This window comes from Bos indicus, chromosome 5 (assembly GCF_029378745.1).
Source record: "Bos indicus isolate NIAB-ARS_2022 breed Sahiwal x Tharparkar chromosome 5, NIAB-ARS_B.indTharparkar_mat_pri_1.0, whole genome shotgun sequence".
Lineage (NCBI taxonomy): Eukaryota > Metazoa > Chordata > Mammalia > Artiodactyla > Bovidae > Bos > Bos indicus.
Window position 1 is genome coordinate 1,503,168 of NC_091764.1, and position 19,090 is coordinate 1,522,257.

A 19,090-nucleotide genomic window follows, 5' to 3' on the forward strand; every position below is an offset into this window, starting at 1 on the left:
TTTTATTTTTGTGTACGTATTTTTGCTGCACCGGGTCTCTATTGCTGCACGCAGGCTCTCTCCAGTTGTGGCGAGTGGGGCTACACGCTAGTTGCAGTATGAGGACTTCTCATCGCAGTGGCTTCTCTTGTGGAGCACGGGCTCTAAGGGCATGGGGTTTAGTAGTTGCAACACGTGGGCTCTAGAGCACAGACTCTGTAGTGTGGCACACAGGCTTAGTTGCACAGGGCTATGGAGTCTTCCCAGACCAGGCACTGAACCCTTGTCCCCTGAATTGTCAGGCGGACTCTTATCCACTGTGCCATTAGGGAAGTCTGAGTTTATTTTTTAGATTACTCTGGCAGCTGTTTGAAGAATATATTGCAGTGGGTAACAGGGCAAAAAGCAGAGGCAGGGAGGGGCTTCCTTGGTGGCTCAGTGGTAAAGAAACCACCTGCCAACGCAGGAGCTGAGGGTTCGATCCCTATGGTGGGAAGATCCCCTGAAGAAGGAAATGTCAACCCGCTCCAGTATTCCTGCTTGGGAAATCTCATGGACAGAGGAGGCTGGTGTGCTATAGTCCATGAGGTCGAACACACTAAACAACAAGAAGAAGCAGGGAGACATGTTAGAGGGCTATTGTAGTAGTCACACACACACACAAAAAGTTGATTGTTGGTTTCACTAGGGTGGTAGAGATGGAGAACTGATGAATACAAGATCTGTTTCATACAGGGAGCCAAGCAGATGCTCTGTGATGACCTAGAGGGGTGGGATGGGGAGGGAGGCTCTAGAGGAAGCCTATATACATATAGGCTGATTCATGTTGTTGTATGGCAGAAACCAATACAACATTATAAAGAAATTATCCTCCAATTAAAAAAAAAGAAGCAAAAAATCTGTTTTTTGAGCTATAGTGGATGGATGTGAAGATTAAGAGAAAACAGAAAGATATTAGCTAGCTTTTAGCTGTAGTAAATAGACGCATAATAAAATTATTTACCAAGACAGGAAAAACCAGGGAAGAAACAACTTTTGGAGAGAAATTAAGGGATCTCTTTTAAACATATGGTGTTTGATATGTCTATTTGACATTTGAGTGATGATGTTAAATGGGAGTTGCCTATATACATGTCAAGCGCACAAGGGAGTGATCAGGAGTGATAGATGTACATGGAAGAGTAATGAATATGTAGTAGATATTTCAAGCCAAAGGACTGGGTGAGGTCACTAGAGAGAGGGTTTTATTGGAGAGAACTGAGTCTGGAAGCCCACTAACATTTAGAGACTGGCACAGAGAGTCGGCCACACTGAAGTGACAGAGCATGCCCTCGTGCATAGGTGGAGAAGCAAGCAAAAGGATAGAAAAGATGTGGCTAATAAAGTAGGGGGAGACTGGAAGACTGTGATAGCCTGGAAGACACAGGGGGCACAAATGCCACAAAAAAGAGAATGGCCAGCTGAGTCAAACCTACCAAAATATTGATAAAATTGAGGATAAAGGATGTGCCCATTTGATCTGACTTATCTTGTGGAACAGCTGGGTTAGTTGATGTTCCTACGGTTCCATAGCTCCATGTACATGTCCTATAGAGCACTTACCAAAGTTTACTGTAACTGTTTCAGTTATTTGTGGTTCCATTAGACTGTAAACTTGATGAGGATTACATGTAAACATGTAATCCATGTCTTACTGGATTACATTTGCAGCACAATATCTGTTGTCCAAACAAGGTAACATTTTCAGGCACAAGGTATTCAAACCTGATATCTTTGAAGGGCCATGACCAACCTGCCACAATTTACATCTATATTTCCCTACTCTGTGCTCAAAATTGTGCCAAACTGACTTATTGAAATCTGTGAACATTCCTTAAACCCCACTGTAAGCTAAAACTGGAAAATTATTTTAATTTTAGACAGATTATTTCACAATAAAGTTTTCATTGTTTTTCAGTGATGAATACTACTGTGTTTAGATTCCAAGATGGTTAAGCTATTAAATGATCTAGGATCCATATTATTTGAACAGTGGTTGAAATGATTGGCTATACTGAAAAGAGAAGGCTTAAAGGAAGATCATACAGCTTTCTTCACATGTATTAATATAAAGATGTTTCACAGAGAATACAGATTAGATACATGTTGTGTTGGTTGAACGAGGGACAATTTATTGTAGGCAGTGAGAGCTAAATTTCCATTCAATATTAAAAATTCAGAATGGACAATGGAATGGGTCCCTTCAAAATGAAGTCTCTTCCAAATTCTGGAACAACTCATGAATATCCAAAGACTCTGAGAGCAGGAATGTGGAGAGAAGTAGAGAATACATCCTTAGAGGCAAGGATGAGGATATTTTATAAAAACATAAGGTTTCTTTAATGGCTGATTCTAAATAGAAGCAGTATTATCTTTCTCCAATCCAATTTTCAAATTATAGCCAGAGAGATCCTTTAAATGTCAAATCTGATTATATCAGCCTCTTTAATTAAAACCCTTCATTTGCTGAAAGGTCCTTTCAGTATTGATTCCTGGCTTCCATGCTAGTCTCATCTGAAGTTCTCTGCATTCTTATCTTACTTGTTTTTCATCTGTACCTCAAGGCTGTAGGTCATACTATTCTCTCTGCTTGCAGAGCTCTCCTCCCTTCTTAACCCAGATTACACCTTTCCAACGGCAGCAGCTTTCCCTAGTAGGCTAAACCAGATGGGTTCCCATCATTCGTGCTGTGCTCAGTCGCGTCCAACTCTTTGCAGCCCGCCAGGCTCCTCTGCCCATGTAATTTTCCAGGCAAGAATACTGGAGTGGGGTGCCAGTTCCTACTCCAGGGGATCTTCCCCACCCAGGGATCGAACCGGCATCTCTAGCCTCTCCCGCATTGGCAGGTAGTTTCTTTACCACTAGCGCCACCTGGAAAGCCCCTGGGTCCCCATATACATTTGCAAATACTCAGAACTGCTTTATAAAGATGAAATCACTCAATTGAATAATGACCGTTTCTGTTTTTCCTGCTAAACAGTTAAGTCTTAATGACAAGGCATTGTATCTTATTTACCACAGTGCCTGGCATATGGTTCAGTTCAGTTCAGTTCAGTATCTCAGTCGTGTCCGACTCCCTGCGGACCCCATGAATCGCAGCACGCCAGGCCTCCCTGTCCATCACCATTTCCCGGAGTTCACTCAAACTCACGTCTATCGAGTCAGTGATGCCATCCAGCCATCTCATCCTCTGTCGTCCCCTTCTCCTCCTGCCCCCAATCCCTCCCAGCATCAGAGTCTTTTCCAATGAGTCAACTCTTCGCATGAGGTGGACAAAGTACTGGAGTTTCAGCTTTAGCATCATTCCTTCCAAAGAAATCCCAGGGCTGATCTCCTTCAGAATGGACTGGTTGGATCTCCTTGCATATGGTGGGCACCTTCAAATATTTGTTGAATCATTGAATGGACTATCTAGTTTGAAGTGGAAGAGGAATCTCATGAAAAAGAATGTTTGATGACATCAGGTTTCTGGTTGCAAACTTTTAGAAACACTGGTATGGTATCTCGGAATAATTTATTTCATGAAAGAAAGGGGAGGCACAGGAGGAAATCATCAAATCAGACAGGCTTGTCAAGGCGGAGTCAACATGGAATGTCAAAAGTTTCATGGTGGAAAAAGCTTCATGAAAGACAGCAAAAAATGGGAAACCAAGGCATAACTGCCTGAGAGGTACCATTTATTCATTCCTTCCCCAAATACTTATAGAATACTAGTAATGTGTCTGGCACCTGAGGTCAGAAACTCAAGGGTGGGCAAGTCTCACACAGTTCTTGTCTTTAAGAAGTCTACAGCCTAATAAGGAAAGACAAATATTGAACATGGTAATTTCCACGAAGTATGGTAAGCTGGGCTAGAGAAGATACACCGGTGGGGAGAGAGATGAAATGACAGGGAAAAAGATGGGATGATCCAGGAAACCTTCTGGTTTAAGGTGAGACACTGAAATTTAAGGAGGAGTCCAGGTGGTCTGGAGAACTGAAAGAAATTCAATAGTTAGGATTTGGGACCCCACAGAGAAAGACTGTAAAGATACTGAGGGGGCACCTTGGCAAAATCGTTTTACCGGGACCTCCGGAAGGGAGAGGTCATTAGCCTCTGAACATCCCCTGGGCAAGAACGAGAACATTGTGTACTTGAACATTCCACCTGAGCTGGGCTCGCCTTAAATTCCTCATTCCTCGTTGTACGCAGGCTCCCACCAGCTGCAGAGATGTGGCGGCCCGCAGACAATCGAGCAACGCTAGAGCTGGCCCGGCGGGTCTCGCTCGGGCCCGGGGCCGGGTCCGCAGGCTCCGCCCACACCCAGGCGCGCTCCGGGGCCTTGTCCCGGGGGCCGCCCCCGCCGCGTCCGTCACGTGACCCGACGTGTGACGTAGGAGGAAGGAGACGCCATTAGAGGGAGGCGGAGAGCGGGCGCTGCTCGCCTCTCCCCAGGTTCCTGACGTGGTGCCCGGGGCCCTGCACTCTCGGACTTTCCCCTCGGCGCTTCCAGGCCTCTCCCGGAGGCGCAGTGGGGTCGGCGTCCGGGGCGGGAGGCGCCGGTGCGGAGGGGCTGCGCGGGCCGCGGCTGTGAAGGTGCCGCGGCGGCTGTGGGGAGCTCGGCGCGGCGGGGACGCGACGGGATGGCTGCGGCCGGCGGCGGCGGGGCGGCGGCGGGCCGAACCTACTCGTTCAAGGTGGTGTTGCTGGGGGAAGGCTGCGTGGGGAAGACGTCGCTGGTGCTGCGCTACTGCGAGAACAAGTTCAACGACAAGCACATCACCACCCTGCAGGTGCGGGCCGCGGGGGGCGGAGGGGCGGCGCCTCCGCGCCTCAGGGGACTTTGCTACCGCGGTCCTTGGGTCTGGGCGTCCAGATCCCAGGCCTGTCCCCTCCGCCTGCGCATTGCCTTTGCGGTCTCGCCCTGGGAACACACGTCGTCGGGGAAACCCGGAGATGGGACAGGCCCTCGGGAGAGAAGTGGAAGGGCCCTGAAAAGTCCCCGGGGTCCCCAGAGTGGCTGCGCATGTGGTGGGTCCCCGTCGGGGGGCTAGTTTTTCCTCTCTGACTCGCTTCCGCTTGGGCCCTAGGTGCCTTCACCCTGCAGTCAGTCAACCGAGCGTCAGCCCTTTTTCTTTCTTTCGGAATTAGGAACTTAGCTGCCGGTTTGATTTTGCGAACTAGGTGATGTGTAACTTCAGCACTTACTGATGACTAAGTGTTTGTGCAACTTCCATTTTGTCCTGTCTTCGAACAAAGTGCCGATTGGCAAGTCTTTTCTTTCTGGAGGGATTTTGAAATGACCGCTTGCTGGTGGGGGTTACGCAGTTCCATTGCAGCCTGCGTGGGTCTGACTTGTGGGTCACTTACATTCAGCGATGCAGGTCGACCCATATTCATATGGAAACGTCATATGAATACTGGCCAACAATTGGTCCTCAAGCTAACAGCTTTACTGCTGCTATTTATTTTCTTTGCTTGTAAATGTAGGGCCACCTTTCATTTGCAGATACATGATTGTTAGTCAGAAAAGTGTTAAAATGTAGTCATTAATTGGGCGTGAAATCAGTTTGCACGTGTTAGAACAAAAATACCCAACGAGTCCACCCTGATCAGTTTCATCGGAGGCAGTCAAGTCTAGTGGACTTTTGATTGTGTGCACCTCTGTTCGTTTAACTAGCTGTGTAATTTGGGGCAAGTTAATTAACCTATCTGTGCCTCTGTTTCTCGATTTGTTAAAATGGCCATAATAATAGTATATAGTTCATACGGTTGTCAGGACAAATATACATAAACGCACGTTAGGACCTGGCCCAGTGTAAGCTCTCCATCTTTATTATTACTACCCCACAATAGATCTTAATTAGTGATTGTGTAGTGTGTAAGTCCATGGACACTATTTGATAGAATGCAGTTTTTTAATAGTTGTGGTATTAGATATTTGATGCTATTATTAAACTACTGAGTCTAGAATTTACAAAGATGCTCTGATTCCATGTTCTATTTTTACTCCTCTATTTTTACTTCTTTATAAAGCATAAGATCTGAAAAAGTGCATGTCAGGAACCTGGGTGGTTCTTTTTTTTTTTTTCCCTTGCATTTTTGTACAAGATCACTTAACACAATTTTAATAATTATGGTTGAGTGTTACTAGAGAGATAAAGGAAATTTGTAGGGTCAATGCCTGTGATCAGTTGGAAATTTAAAGATTTATTAAGGTAAAGTAATAATAATAGCTAACATTTAGTGAGTTCTTACCGTGCTGAGTATTTTACTTTTCTTCTATTCTTATAACAGCCTGTGTGGGAGGTGGATAGTTTTATTAGCCTCGTTTTACACATGCTGAAACAGGCATGGTTAAGTTGAGTAACTTCTTGGTCATCATATTGCTACAAGTCTTGGTTCTCAAGCTGAAATTTGAATCCAGTTTAGATTTAAAATTTTGGAGCACTGTTTCTGGATGTTGGTAAACCACCCCTTAGTGATTTCTTTTGTGCTACAGATCTTAGAGAAAGAGAAGACCATTTTAATTGAGCTCTTAATTTTTCTAAAAGATAATTTAGCCCTTCAGCCTAAAAATTACATTTACATTATACATTCCAAAAATATCCTCAAAGCTTTTAGCTGGGTAAAGATTTTTAAATATCTGAGAGGAAACCTGCAATCTATTACATAGATGTCTAGTATCAAAAGCATAGCATATAACTCTTATCACAAACATTATCTGATTTTAGTATTTGTGCTGCCGAAGCGAGCACCACAAACATTATCTGGATTATGTTCTAGAATTGAGGCTTTTGCTGTGTACCAACATATGGAAACAGCATTATATACAGTTTCCTTCTCTTGGATATCAGTTCATTTCATCTTTTTAAACAATCTTTTTGGAGACATTTTATTTCAGTTAGACCCATAGAGAGTCTTGTATGCCTTTCATTCCAAATGGAGAGGAACTAATGCATCATAAGATGTGAGAGAAAGAATTTCCCTTTTTACTTAGCAAAAAGAACTACCTACTACTTAAGAGAAAGCAATGGCAACCCACTCCAGTACTTGCCTGGAAAATCCCATGGGCGGAGGAGCCTGGTGGGCTGCAGTCCATGGGGTCACCGAGAGTCAGACACGACTCAGCGACTTCACTTTCACTTTTCACTTTCATGCATTGGAGAAGGAAATGGCAACCCACTCCAGTGTTCTTGCCTGGAGAATCCCAGGGACGTCGGGGCCTGGTGGGCTGCCGTCTATGGGGTTGCACAATAAAATACTTTGTGTTTTGCTTGCAAAGTACACTCTCAAACATTCCTATTTTAAAGACTAAAAGGAACCTAAGATAGTTCAAGGTTTACTATTTCAGTCTTTAGTTTAATATTTCAGTCAAGTGATTGTCTACTTTAGTCTGAACATCTTGGACGTGAGATGAACTGATACAGAAGGTGGAAAACAATGTATCCTGAGATAGCTTGTTTCATTTTTGGACAGATTACTTTCCAGTTCGTTTTACCAGGTCTAGAGACAAAATCTGTTTCCCTGCTCTCTGAATCTGAATCACATGACATCTGAATCTGAATCACGTGGCATCCCTTCTGATAGTTGAAGATGGCTGTATATCCCCTTGAGTTTTGTCTTCTCTTGGTAAACAGTTCTGGTTCCTTTTAGTAGATCTCCTGTAACATTGTTCTAAGTCATATCATTATTTTGACATCTCTTCTGCATACTTGGTATTTAATTATTGCCTTCTTTTCTTAAAATTTGATAGCTTGAGCTGTAGAAATGACTCTTAGTGTGGTTTGAACTGTGCAAAGAAGTACAGGCTATCACCTCCCTTGTGGAGAATCCTTTTCTAACTCTGAAGTCGAAAAGATGCTGTGAGTTTTTGGGTTGCCACATTGATTAATATTGGGCATGCCGTCTTAGTTTTGTTTGCTGAAAGGAAGCAAGAGAGATAGAGGGAGAGAGTGAGGAAGGAAGACTATGTCCCTCAACTTGATTTTACTTTCATTGTGTAGTTGCCTTCCTTGCCAACCCCCAATGTATTTGACCCATTAAAGTCGGCTTTGATAGGTTTTCTTCAGTGCTTAATGCCTGTTAACATGCTTTTGAATTTTGATTCTGTAGCTCAAGAAACATTGATGGAGCTACTGTGGGTCAGGCACTAGATTGGCTCCTGGCCATGCCCATAAAAATAAAGCATGATCTCTACAGCTGTATTAGGCACCTATTTTAACTTTTCACCTGAAGATTTGGTAAGACTGTCTTCAGTGTTCTCATCAGTCATTAATAGACTCTGAAAGAAAAGGGTGAGCTGCGGCCAAGCACAAAGCCCTTCACAAGTCTCTATAATCTAGTGACACAGGGCCAGAGGTTGGTTTCTCTTTGGACTCGAAGTCTAGTTCAGTCGCTCAGTCGTGTCCGACTCTTTGCGACCCCATGAATTGCAGCACGCCAGGCCTCCCTGTCCATCACCAACTCCCGAAGTTCACTCAAACTCATGTGCATCGAGTCAGTGATGCCATCCAGCCATCTTATCCTCTGTCGTCCCCTTCTCCTCCTGTCCCCAATCCCTTCCAGCATCAGGGCCTTTTCCAGTGAGTCAACTCTTTGCATGAGGTGCCCAAAGTATTGGAGTTTCAGCTTCAGCATCGGTCCTCCAATGAACACCCAGGACTGATCTCCTTTAGGATGGGCTGGTTGGATCTCCTTGCAGTCCAAAGGACTCTCAAGAGTCTTCTCCAACACCACAGTTCAAAAGCATCAATTTTTCGGTGCTCAGCTTTCTTCACAGTCCAACTCTCACATCCATACATGACCACTGGAAAAACCATAGCCTTGACTAGATGGACCTTTGTTGGCAAAGTAATGTCTCTGCTTTTAAGGGTTGGGCTTTTCCCAAACCAGATACAGGCCTTCTTTCCTTGTGACTGTGCAACAGTCTTTAATGGAGTGTTATACATACTAATGATGATGGAAACAGAAAACAAGACTGACTGCTATGGGCTATTGCCTAGCGGATATGAAACTTTTAATGAAAATGGCTATTCCAGCATTACAACTCTTTTTTTTTTTTTTTTTTTTGCCCTTGCTACATCAGTCTTGCCCGTAGGGGATATCATGAGATACTTTGTCAAATGCTTGCAGAAGACAAGATGCTTTTTTTTTTTTTTTTTCCTGCAGTAGGAGACCATCTGATGTGGTAAAAAGGGACAGGACTTTGAAGTTAGTTTGAAGGTTTGGCTTCTACCTTTTAGCTATCATGATTTGGGCAGGGTATTCTAATGTTTGTAAGCTAGCTCTTTATCCATGAAATTGGAGAATCTCAGTGATAAGATTTTTATATGGGTTAGAGAACCACGGTATGTAAACCTCCTGGCACAGTGTTTGTTTAATGAATGTTAGCTGTTGAATGAATTGTGTGTGTGTGCTTGGTTGCTCAGTCATGTCCGACTGTTTGTGACCCCATAGACTGTGGCCCACAAGGCTCTTCTGCCCATGGAATTTTTCAGGTGAGAATACTGGAGTGGGTTGCCATTTTCCTCCTCCAGGGGATCTTCCCCACCCATGGATTGAACCTGTGTCTGTTGTGCTTCCTTCATTGGGAGGCAGGTTCTTTACCACTGGTGCCACCTGGGAATGAATAAATGGTGCTTAATTTCTGTTGGTTTCTTTCAGGGTAACACATACAAAAAGGTAATGGGATTAATTTGACATGAATTATTTTGAGAACTCATACAGTCTGAGGGACTGCTCCCTTTTATATTTTTATACATACATATGTATTTGTTTATTAACCATTCTAGAGTTTGTCTCGGAGAAGGCAGTGGCAGCCCACTCCAGCACTCTTGCCTGGAAAATCCCATGGATGGAGGAGCCTGGTGGGCTGCAGCCCATGGGGTCGCTAAGAGCGACTGAGTGACTTCACTTTCACTTTTCACTTTCATGCATTGGAGAAGGAAATGGCAACCCACTCCAGTGTTCTTGCCTGGAGAATCCCAGGGACGGCGGGGCCTGGTGGGCTGCCGTCTGTGGGGTCGCACAGAGTCAGACACGACTGAAGTGACTTAGCAGCAGCAGCAGCAGCAGCAGAGTTTGTCTGGGCTTGTGACATTTCTGGAGGGTCACTTCTTTTTTTATTTTTAAAAATTGTGACATTTGCCATGCTTTGGTGTTTTAGTACTGTTCCTTTTTTGCAGACCTCCTCATCAGTTCAGTCGCTCAGTTGTGTCCGACTCTTTGCGACCCCATGAATCACAGCACGCCAGGCCTCCCTGTCCATCACCAACTCCCGGAGTTTACGCAAACTCATGTGCATCGAGTCAGTGATGCCATCCACCCACCTCGTCCTCTGTCATCCCCTTCTCCTCCTGTCCCCAATCCCTCCCAGCATCAGGGTCTTTTCCAGTGAGTCAGCTCTTGAGGTGCCCAAAGTATTGGAGTTTCAGCTTCAGCATCATTCCTTCCAATGAACACCCAGGACTGATATTCTTTAGGATGGACTGGTTAGATCTCCTTGAAGTCCAAGGGACTCTGAAGAGTCTTCTCCAACACCACAGTTCAAAAGCATCAATTCTTCCACGCTCAGCTTTCTTCACAGTCCAGGTCTCACATCCATACATGACCACTGGAAAAACCATAGTCTTGACTAGATGGACCTTTGTTGGCAAAGCAATATCTCTGCTTTTTAATATGCTATCTAGGTTGGTTATAACTTTCCTTCCAAGGAGTAAGTGTCTTTTAATTTCATGGCTGCAGTCACCATCTGCAGTGATTTTGGAGCCCCCAAAAATAAACTCTGACACTGTTTCCACTGTTTCCCCATCTATTTCCCATGAAGTGATGGGACCAGATGCCATGATCTTCGTTTTCTGAATGTTGAGCTTTAAGCCAACTTTTTCACTCTCCTCTTTCACTTTCATCAAGAGGCTTTTGAGTTCCTCTTCACTTTCTGCCATAAGGGTGGTATCATCTGCATAGCTGAGGTTATTGATATTTCTCCCAGCAATCTTGATTCCAGCTTGTGCTTCTTCCAGCCAAATGTTTCTCATGATGTACTTTGCATATAAGTTAAATAAGCAGGGTGACAACATACAGCCTTGACGTACTCCTTTTCCTATTTGGAACCAGTTTGTTGTTCCATGTCCAGTTCTAACTGTTGCTTCCTGACCTGCATATAGGTTTCTCTAGAGGCATGTCAGGGGGTCTGGTATTCCCGTCTCTTTCAGAATTTTCCACAATTTATTGTAATCCGCACAGTCAAGGGCTTTGGCATAGAGGTCAAAGACCCCCTTTAGGTTGCTGATAATTATGAAGTAATGTTGTAGGTGAGCTTTCCGAGGACTCAAGATCCTTTAGCTGGCTTACCCAGAAAGCCTGGGCTTATATAAAGTCCCCAAGCTTCCTTCTGTGATTTCTTTTTTTTTTTTTTAATTTTTTAATTATTACTATTATTATTATTTTTTTTTTTTTTTACTTTACACTATTGTATTGGTTTTGCCATACATCAACATGCTACCGCCATGGGTGTACACGTGTTCCCCATCCTGAACCCCCCTCCCACCTCCCTCCCCATATCATCCCTCTGGGTCATCCCAGTGCACCAGCCCCAAGCTTCCTGTATCCTGCATCGAACCTGGACTGGCAATTCATTTCTTATATGATATTATACATGTTTTAATGCAGTTGTCCCAAATCATCCCCCCCCGCCCCCCCCCCCCCCCCCCCCCCCCCCCGCCGGGGTCCAAAAGACTGTTCTATACATCTGTGTCTCTTTTGCTGTCTCACATATAGGGTTATCGTTACCATCTGTCTAAATTCCATATATATGCGTTAGTATACTGTATTGGTGTTTTTCTTTCTGGCTTACTTCACTCTGTATAATAGGCTCCAGTTTCATCCACCTCATTAGAACTGATTCAAATGTATTCTTTTTAATGGCTGAGTAGTACTCCACTATGTATATGTACCACAGCTTTCTTATCCATTTGTCTGCTAATGGACATCTAGGTTGCTTCCATGTCCTGGCTATTATAAACAGTGCTGTGATGAACATTGGGGTACACATGTCTCTTTCAATTCTGGTTTCCTTGGTGTGTATGCCCAGCAGTGGGATTGCTGGGTCGTATGGCAGTTCTCTTTCCAGTTTTTTAAGGAATCTCCACACTGTCTCCATAGTGGCTGTACTAGTTTGCATTCCCACCAACAGTGTACACCAACATTCCCTTTTCTCCACACCCTCTCCAGCATTTATTGCTTGTAGACTTGGATCGCAGCCATTCTGACTGGCGTGAAATGGTACCTGATTGTGGTTTTGATTTGCATTTCTCTGATAATGAGTGATGTTGAGCATCTTTTCATGTGTTTGTTAGCCATCTGTATGTCTTCTTTGGAGAAATGTCTATTTAGTTCTTTGGCCCATTTTTTGATTGGGTCGTTTATTTTTCTGGAATTGAGCTGCAGGAGTTGCTTGTATATTTTTGAGATTAGTTGTTTGTCAGTTGCTTCATTTGCTATTATTTTCTCCCATTCTGAAGGCTGTCTTTTCACCTTGCTTATAGTTTATTTTGTTGTGCAGAAGCTTTTAATTTTAATTAGATCCCATTTGTTTATTTTTGCTTTTATTTCCAATATTCTGGGAGGTGGGTCATAGAGGATCCTTTATTGTTCTGGGCTGTGTTAAACTTGACACAGACAAGAAAGACAGTTGGAGTGAGGGACTTACTGCTTTGTCTTTGGAATTTATTGTTGAACCTAAGCAGTTAAATTCAAGAATTGTTATTTCATACCTGTTACATGTCAAACATTGTGCCAGCTGGGGAAAGTAAAGATGAGAAAGATATTTTAACCATCTGTTAACTTTATTCTTAAATGGTTGTGTGATTTCAGTTATCTTTGTTTCTCTCTATAATTGTGCTCTTAGGCAGTCACTTCCTTTTCTTTAGCTGAAGCTCCCTTTCCCCCTTATTGTAAGACTGTGCACTCTGACTTAAATGCCTTTTACCTCTTTCAACTAGTCTCCTGTGTAAAAAGTAACATTTTTCATAATCAGAACCATCCATCATCTTTCCTTTTAGAACTCTTAACTGGAATTCCACCTGTCTGCCTCCTGAAGTCTAGGGTAGGTGCCTGTCATTTGATCAGCAAAACAGTGCTGTAAAGTTGGCTGGGAAGACAGTATCCTAAGAGTTTGCAAGTGAGAAAACAAAGACTTGGGTTAGATTTCTGACGTCCTATGTATAGTGATGGTGTACTGTTTTTTTCTTAAGCTAAGTCAGCTACTTTTTTTTATTCATATACCTTAGCCTCCAGAGCAACACTTGGCATTCAGATTCTAGCAGTTAGCTTTATACTCAGATGCTGTTGCTGCTGCTGCTGCTAAGTCGCTTCAGTCGTGTCCAACTCTGTGCGACCCCATAGATGGTAGCCCACCAGGCTCCCCTGTCCCTGGGATTCTCCAGGCAAGAACACTGGAGTGGGTTACCATTGCCTTCTCCGTTATACTCAGCTAGGAATCTTAATTTCCTTGTTTATAAGATTAATGTTTCAAATGTCTGAAAGACCTTCTAAGGTAGTACTGGAAACCACTTAGAAGATTCAGCCAATTTTTGTTTACAGTATCTTTATAAAATACCATAGTAGAAATCTTTCCTTTTTCCCTTAGTATTTTATTAGATATATGTGGGCTATGGAAGGGTGGATGATTTTTTTTTTTTTTTTAAGAAGAGTTTTTCGGAATTATTGCTTTGAACATCTAACATACAACTATTCTATATCTTTTATTTTCTGCTGTTATGTTTTGAGCTAATCCTTAGAAGTGACTTTTTGACTCTTCTTTTCAAAGTATTTACTTGGACTCTAAACTGATTATAATACCTCTGTATAGAAGCTAAAGATAAATGAGGTATTCAAGTACCCAGTTTAGTTTTCTTTCTTTCTTTAAATTTAAAATATTTGATATATAGCATTTTATAAACTTAAGTTGTATAACATGTTGATTTGTTACCTTTATATGCTGTAACATGATTTTGACCTTGTAGAAATTCATCGTAGTTTTCTGGTAGCTCATTTTTATTGTCTTGCTACGGAGGACTCATGAGTTACCTGACTGAACCCTTTCATGTCTGTGGCTTCAGCTGAAAGTAGTCAGTGGATTACCCCTGCCCCTCCCAGGCCAGTTTGCATAATCTCAGTCCCTGATCAGGGAAGGACCCTGGCAATGAAAGCACCAAGTCTTAACCCCTGGACCGCTAGGGAACTCCCAATAGATACTTTAAATCCTTAAGCCAGAAACAATGTTAGTAACTGTAGCAAAAATAATGTAACTGGAAAGTCTGTTGAATTTAGATAAAGACAGTTGAGTATTTGTCTACTGCATTAGGTATTTTGTTTCGCCAAAGGAACAAGTGGTTTGGCCAACAAAAACAAAAAAACATTAAAACTTTGATGAAACCAGTTATGAAAAGACTTTCATTTGGCAAATGCAATTTATTCTTATTATATCTCACCTATAAGCATTTTTAAAAAATACAGATTAAAAAAACACCCACTGTGACTTCAAATAAAGTGCTGGGTAAATAAGCATCAGGTGTGAATGACAGGTGTCTAATAAGATTGATAAGTCTCTTAATCCACCTAAAATGTGGAAGATGAAATCTTTGGAATTAGAAGAAATAGTGATGCTGTAACTCAGGGTTTTCAGGTGGTGCACTGGTCAAGAATCCACCTGCCGATGCAGAAAGTGCAAGAGAGGTGGGTTTGATCTCTGGGTCTGGAAGAGCCCCTGGAGTAGGAAATGACAACCTGCTCCAGTATTCTTGCTGGTGATAATTCTGTAAACAGAGGACCCTGGCAGGCTGCAGTCCATGGCGTCGCAAAGAGTCAGACATGACTGAGCAATTGAGCACGCTGTGTGCATGCGCACACACAAACACATACAAGTCAGGGTTTGGAGGATTAAAGTGAGATATGTACCATTCCTTTGATTCTCATCGTTTGTGGCTACCCTGAGAGTATTTGGGGAGATGAGTTGGTGTCCAGGAGCACTTAGTCCGAGTGGAGGAAAGCCAGGTTAAGAACGTGTTTGTGTTCTAGAATAGGCAGCTTTGTGCAGTGGCAAAAGCACTGTGGAGTCAGACAGCCTTCCACCCACTGCGGTACCTCACTGAGTTGTCTGACCTTGGGTGAGTCACTGTATTTCTTTAAATCTCAGATTCACACCTGTAAAATAGGGCTAATTGCCTACTTCACAGGGTTGTTATTAATACAAAGATAAAATGAGAAAGACGAAGTGTGGTGGCACATGGTATGTACTATTTTTTTTCTTCCCATATTCCTCGAAACCTTTGACTTGACATTGTTTATGCCACTCTCCCCTTCTCTTTCTCAATGGGATTCTTTGACTGAGATGTTGCCAGGGCATTATCCCTTAGGAACGTGTGGAAAAAAAATTTTTTTTGATATTTTGATATGTGCATATAAGCAGTTTTCTTGACTGTTGAGTGGGTTGGTGGCTTTTATCTGATTCTCAAAGCAGTCCATGATTATACCTCCCTCCCCTTTTTATTACCATGTAACAGAATTAACCTCTGCCCCAGAGTATTACATAACCATGAATAGTATCTCAGTAGCTTGGCCAAATTAAGTATGCCTCATAGAGATAGTTGGGGAGAGAAAAAAGAGGTTTCAACCTTCTGATCATTTGCTGCTATCTTGATGTCATGTAAAATCTTTTAGCTTTATTCTCACCTATAATAGTTTTTAAAACAGAAGATTTTTGTTCTTTAAGAAAATATCTATGAAATATTAAGAATTTAGGATTTATATAAAATGAGATGATTTGTATTACAGAAGGACTCTTTCCATAGAAAAGGACTTAAGTTTTTTTGTTATAAAGGCAGAAAGAAAAGATTTAGCGAGTACCATGTTATAATGTGCTTTCCTGGTGCATCAGATATTTGAGTTAAAATAATTTGGTTTATAAGGAAACTTTTCGAAACATATCTTTTACGTAAATTGAGTTCTAGCAGGCACACTGTAGATGAATTTATCCACAGTAACAACATTTGCAAGTCTGCTGTGGGCAGCACCGTGCTTCTCCCTGCCCCCTCTAGTAGAGAAGCGTTCGTTCACCTCTCAGTCTGAGAGGCACCATAGCACAGTGAGTGTGAGTCATGTCTGCAGCCAGACGGCCTAGATTGCAAATCCTACTCTGTTGCTTGTGACCTTGAACAAGATACTTAACATTCCTTTGTCTCTGTTTCCACTCCTGTAATATTTGGGTAATAACTATATCTAATCACAGAGTTTTATGAGAAGTGAATTAATATTGAAAAGTATTTAAAACACTGCCCATTTCATTGTAAGCACTGTGAAAGTGTTAAATAAATAAAAATATGTAATCTAGTTAACAGAATACTTATACCCATGAAAAGATAACTTAAAATATGAGGTGGTATGTGCTGTATATGGTAAGATTAGGTTCCCTAAAGTTCTGCTGCATAGAGAAATCCAGTGTGGGCTGTATGGGTGGTATGAGACAATTTAAAAATTCAAAGAAGATGATTATAGATCTATGAACTGGTCTTGGAGAGATGAGATTAAGATAGAGAATAAAGAATAGGCCCAAGTTAGAGAGGAATTTTATGAACAAACAGAATTGGAGGGAATATATAGTGTAGACTCTGTGAATACTGGAAGCTTTCTAGGAAGATAGATGTGGACAAATGGTGGAGGTCCTTGGATACAAAGATAAGAGTTTGAGATTTTTTATTTCTATAATAGGGCTCCCTGACTTTCATAAAGGAGAAGCTTATGAATGACTTTGTAAAAAGTGCGTTGCACAGTACTTGGTGAAAGGTAAGCATTCAGTAACTGTTAGCTGGTATTAGTTATAGCAGTAGAAATGACTGTGTAGTGTCTCACTATATCGATGGGCTACATTTGTATATTTTTTAAAGAATTGCCTAGTGATGGACACTCAGGTTATTTCTTTACATTTTCTTTCTTTCTTTTTCTAAAGAATCAATGCTCTGATGAGCACTCTTTTCATAAAATTGTTCTATACATCCATGGTTCCTTAGGAGAGACTTAGCACTGTCTCTCAACTCACCATGGAAAGTGATGGTAAATTTCAGAAGGAATGGTAGAAAGGAAATGATGGAGCTTTCCCAGCTATAATTCACTCCCCTCTGCTGAGAAATCCCCACAAAACTCTTGACAAAAGGCTTTTATGGTATTAGCTGCCAACAGGATATAGTTCAAGTATACTAATGTAAAGTGATAACTTATTAGAGAACTCAGCTGTGGATGTGGTAAGGGCTTTTTGTTTTTGTTTGTTTGCTTGTTTTTATTTTTAATCATGGAGGTTTGGGGAAGATAATGTGGCATGTAGACTAGAGAACCAGAGGGTGAGGTGAGACCAAAGGTATTTATATTATGACTTAATATGAGACTGGTGGTCAAGGAACTCCAGAGGAAATATGAAGACAAGACTTGATCAGTTTTTTTTGGAATATGGGATGACAGGGAAGGAAGAATATTCAGTGATGATATTCCTGAGATGCTAAACCTCAGTGACTTGGAGAATGTGATGAAAATATTAATGTTACAATGGAAAGCCAATTTTGGAGGGAAGATCAGTTTAACTTTAAATATCTTTAAAAAAGAGAGTTTGAGTTTACTTTTAAGTAATTTAAGATTACTTATCTATTAAACATTTGTATAGGAGTCAGATTTTGAGTTTCTTTATATAACTGCTACTGCTAAGTCACTTCAGTCGTGTCCGACTCTGTGCGACCCCATAGACGGCAGCCCACCAGGCTCCCCTGTCCCTGGGATTCTCCAGGCAAGAACACTGGAGTGGGTCTCCATTTCCTTCTCCAGTGCATGAAAGTGAAAAGTGAAAGTGAAGTCACTCAGTTGTATCCGACTCTTAGCGACCCCATGGACTGCAGCCAACCAGGCTCCTCCATCCATGGGATTTTCCAGGCAAGAGTACTGGAGTGGGGTGCCATTGCCTTCTCTGTCTTTATATACCATTGATAGTGAAATAGGGCAAATGGTTGAGTTCAAATAAATAATACAACTGATAAGTGGCAAAGCTGAGATTCAAATCCAAAGTACTGCTTCAAAGTTGATATTCTTAACCTTTATGCTATGAGTGAGAAATATTCCTTCATTCATATTTATTGTCATAACATGTATTTGGCCTTCTCATTTTCTAAGTTATTTCCTTTGTTGTTTTGCCACTGAATTAAATATTATACCCTTTTCTATAACCTTTGTTTTATTTAATAAAATATCTTAAAGGTAGACATTCCTGGGTTTGACCTCTGCCGTTTGTGATTCCTTTGTATCTGGACTCCTTAGTTAATCATTCAATCTAGTGGCATTTGCTTAGTTTTTAATTTTCCTTGGTAATAAATACAGTAGAAAGTCCTTCCTGAAATCTAGGTTCTTTCTCCTTCAGTAATATCAATAATTCATCATCCTAGCTAGCCTTTTTATCTGTTTTACTTTCCATCTCTGCACTTTATTTTGTATTGATACACTTAAATGTGATAATCTCTGCATAGCTTTAAACTTGGCTCTTTGTTCCTTTTTTAAACATGTCAACAGACTCAGGTTTCTGATTATATTCCTTCTTCAATTAGTCTTGATTTTATCCTCTTCTATCTTCATGCATTTAATTCGGCCCTTTCATGCAAAGATGGGCTCGATAAAGGACAGAAATGGTATGGACCTAACAGAAGCAGAAGATATGAAGAAGAGGTGGCAAGAATACACAAAAGATCTGTACAAAAAAGATCTTCACGACCCAGATAATCACAATGGTGTGATCACTGACCTAGAGCTAGACATCCTGGAATGTGAAGTCAAGTGGGCCTTAGAAAGCATCACTACGAACAAAGCTAGTGGACGTGATGGAATTCCAGTTGAGCTATTCCAAATCCTGAAAGATGATGCTGTGAAAGTGCTGCACTCAATATGCCAGCAAATTTGGAAAACTCAGCAGTGGCCACAGGACTGGAAAAGGGCAGTTTTCATTCCAATCCCAAAGAAAGGCAATGCCAAAGAATGCTCAAACTGCCACACAATTGCACT

General features: G+C 41.9%; 1 protein-coding gene across 1 annotated transcript in view; it reads left to right on the top strand.

Moving 5' to 3' along the window:
- The first annotated feature begins 4,379 nt into the window (after positions 1–4,379).
- RAB21 (RAB21, member RAS oncogene family) overlaps positions 4,380–19,090 on the top strand; it is a 42,868-nt gene continuing 28,157 nt past the window's right edge. The window contains exon 1 of the mRNA XM_070788821.1: positions 4,380–4,791. Within this exon, the coding sequence (XP_070644922.1) occupies positions 4,642–4,791 (150 nt within the window). The 5' untranslated portion in view covers positions 4,380–4,641. The remainder of the gene's footprint in view (positions 4,792–19,090) is intronic.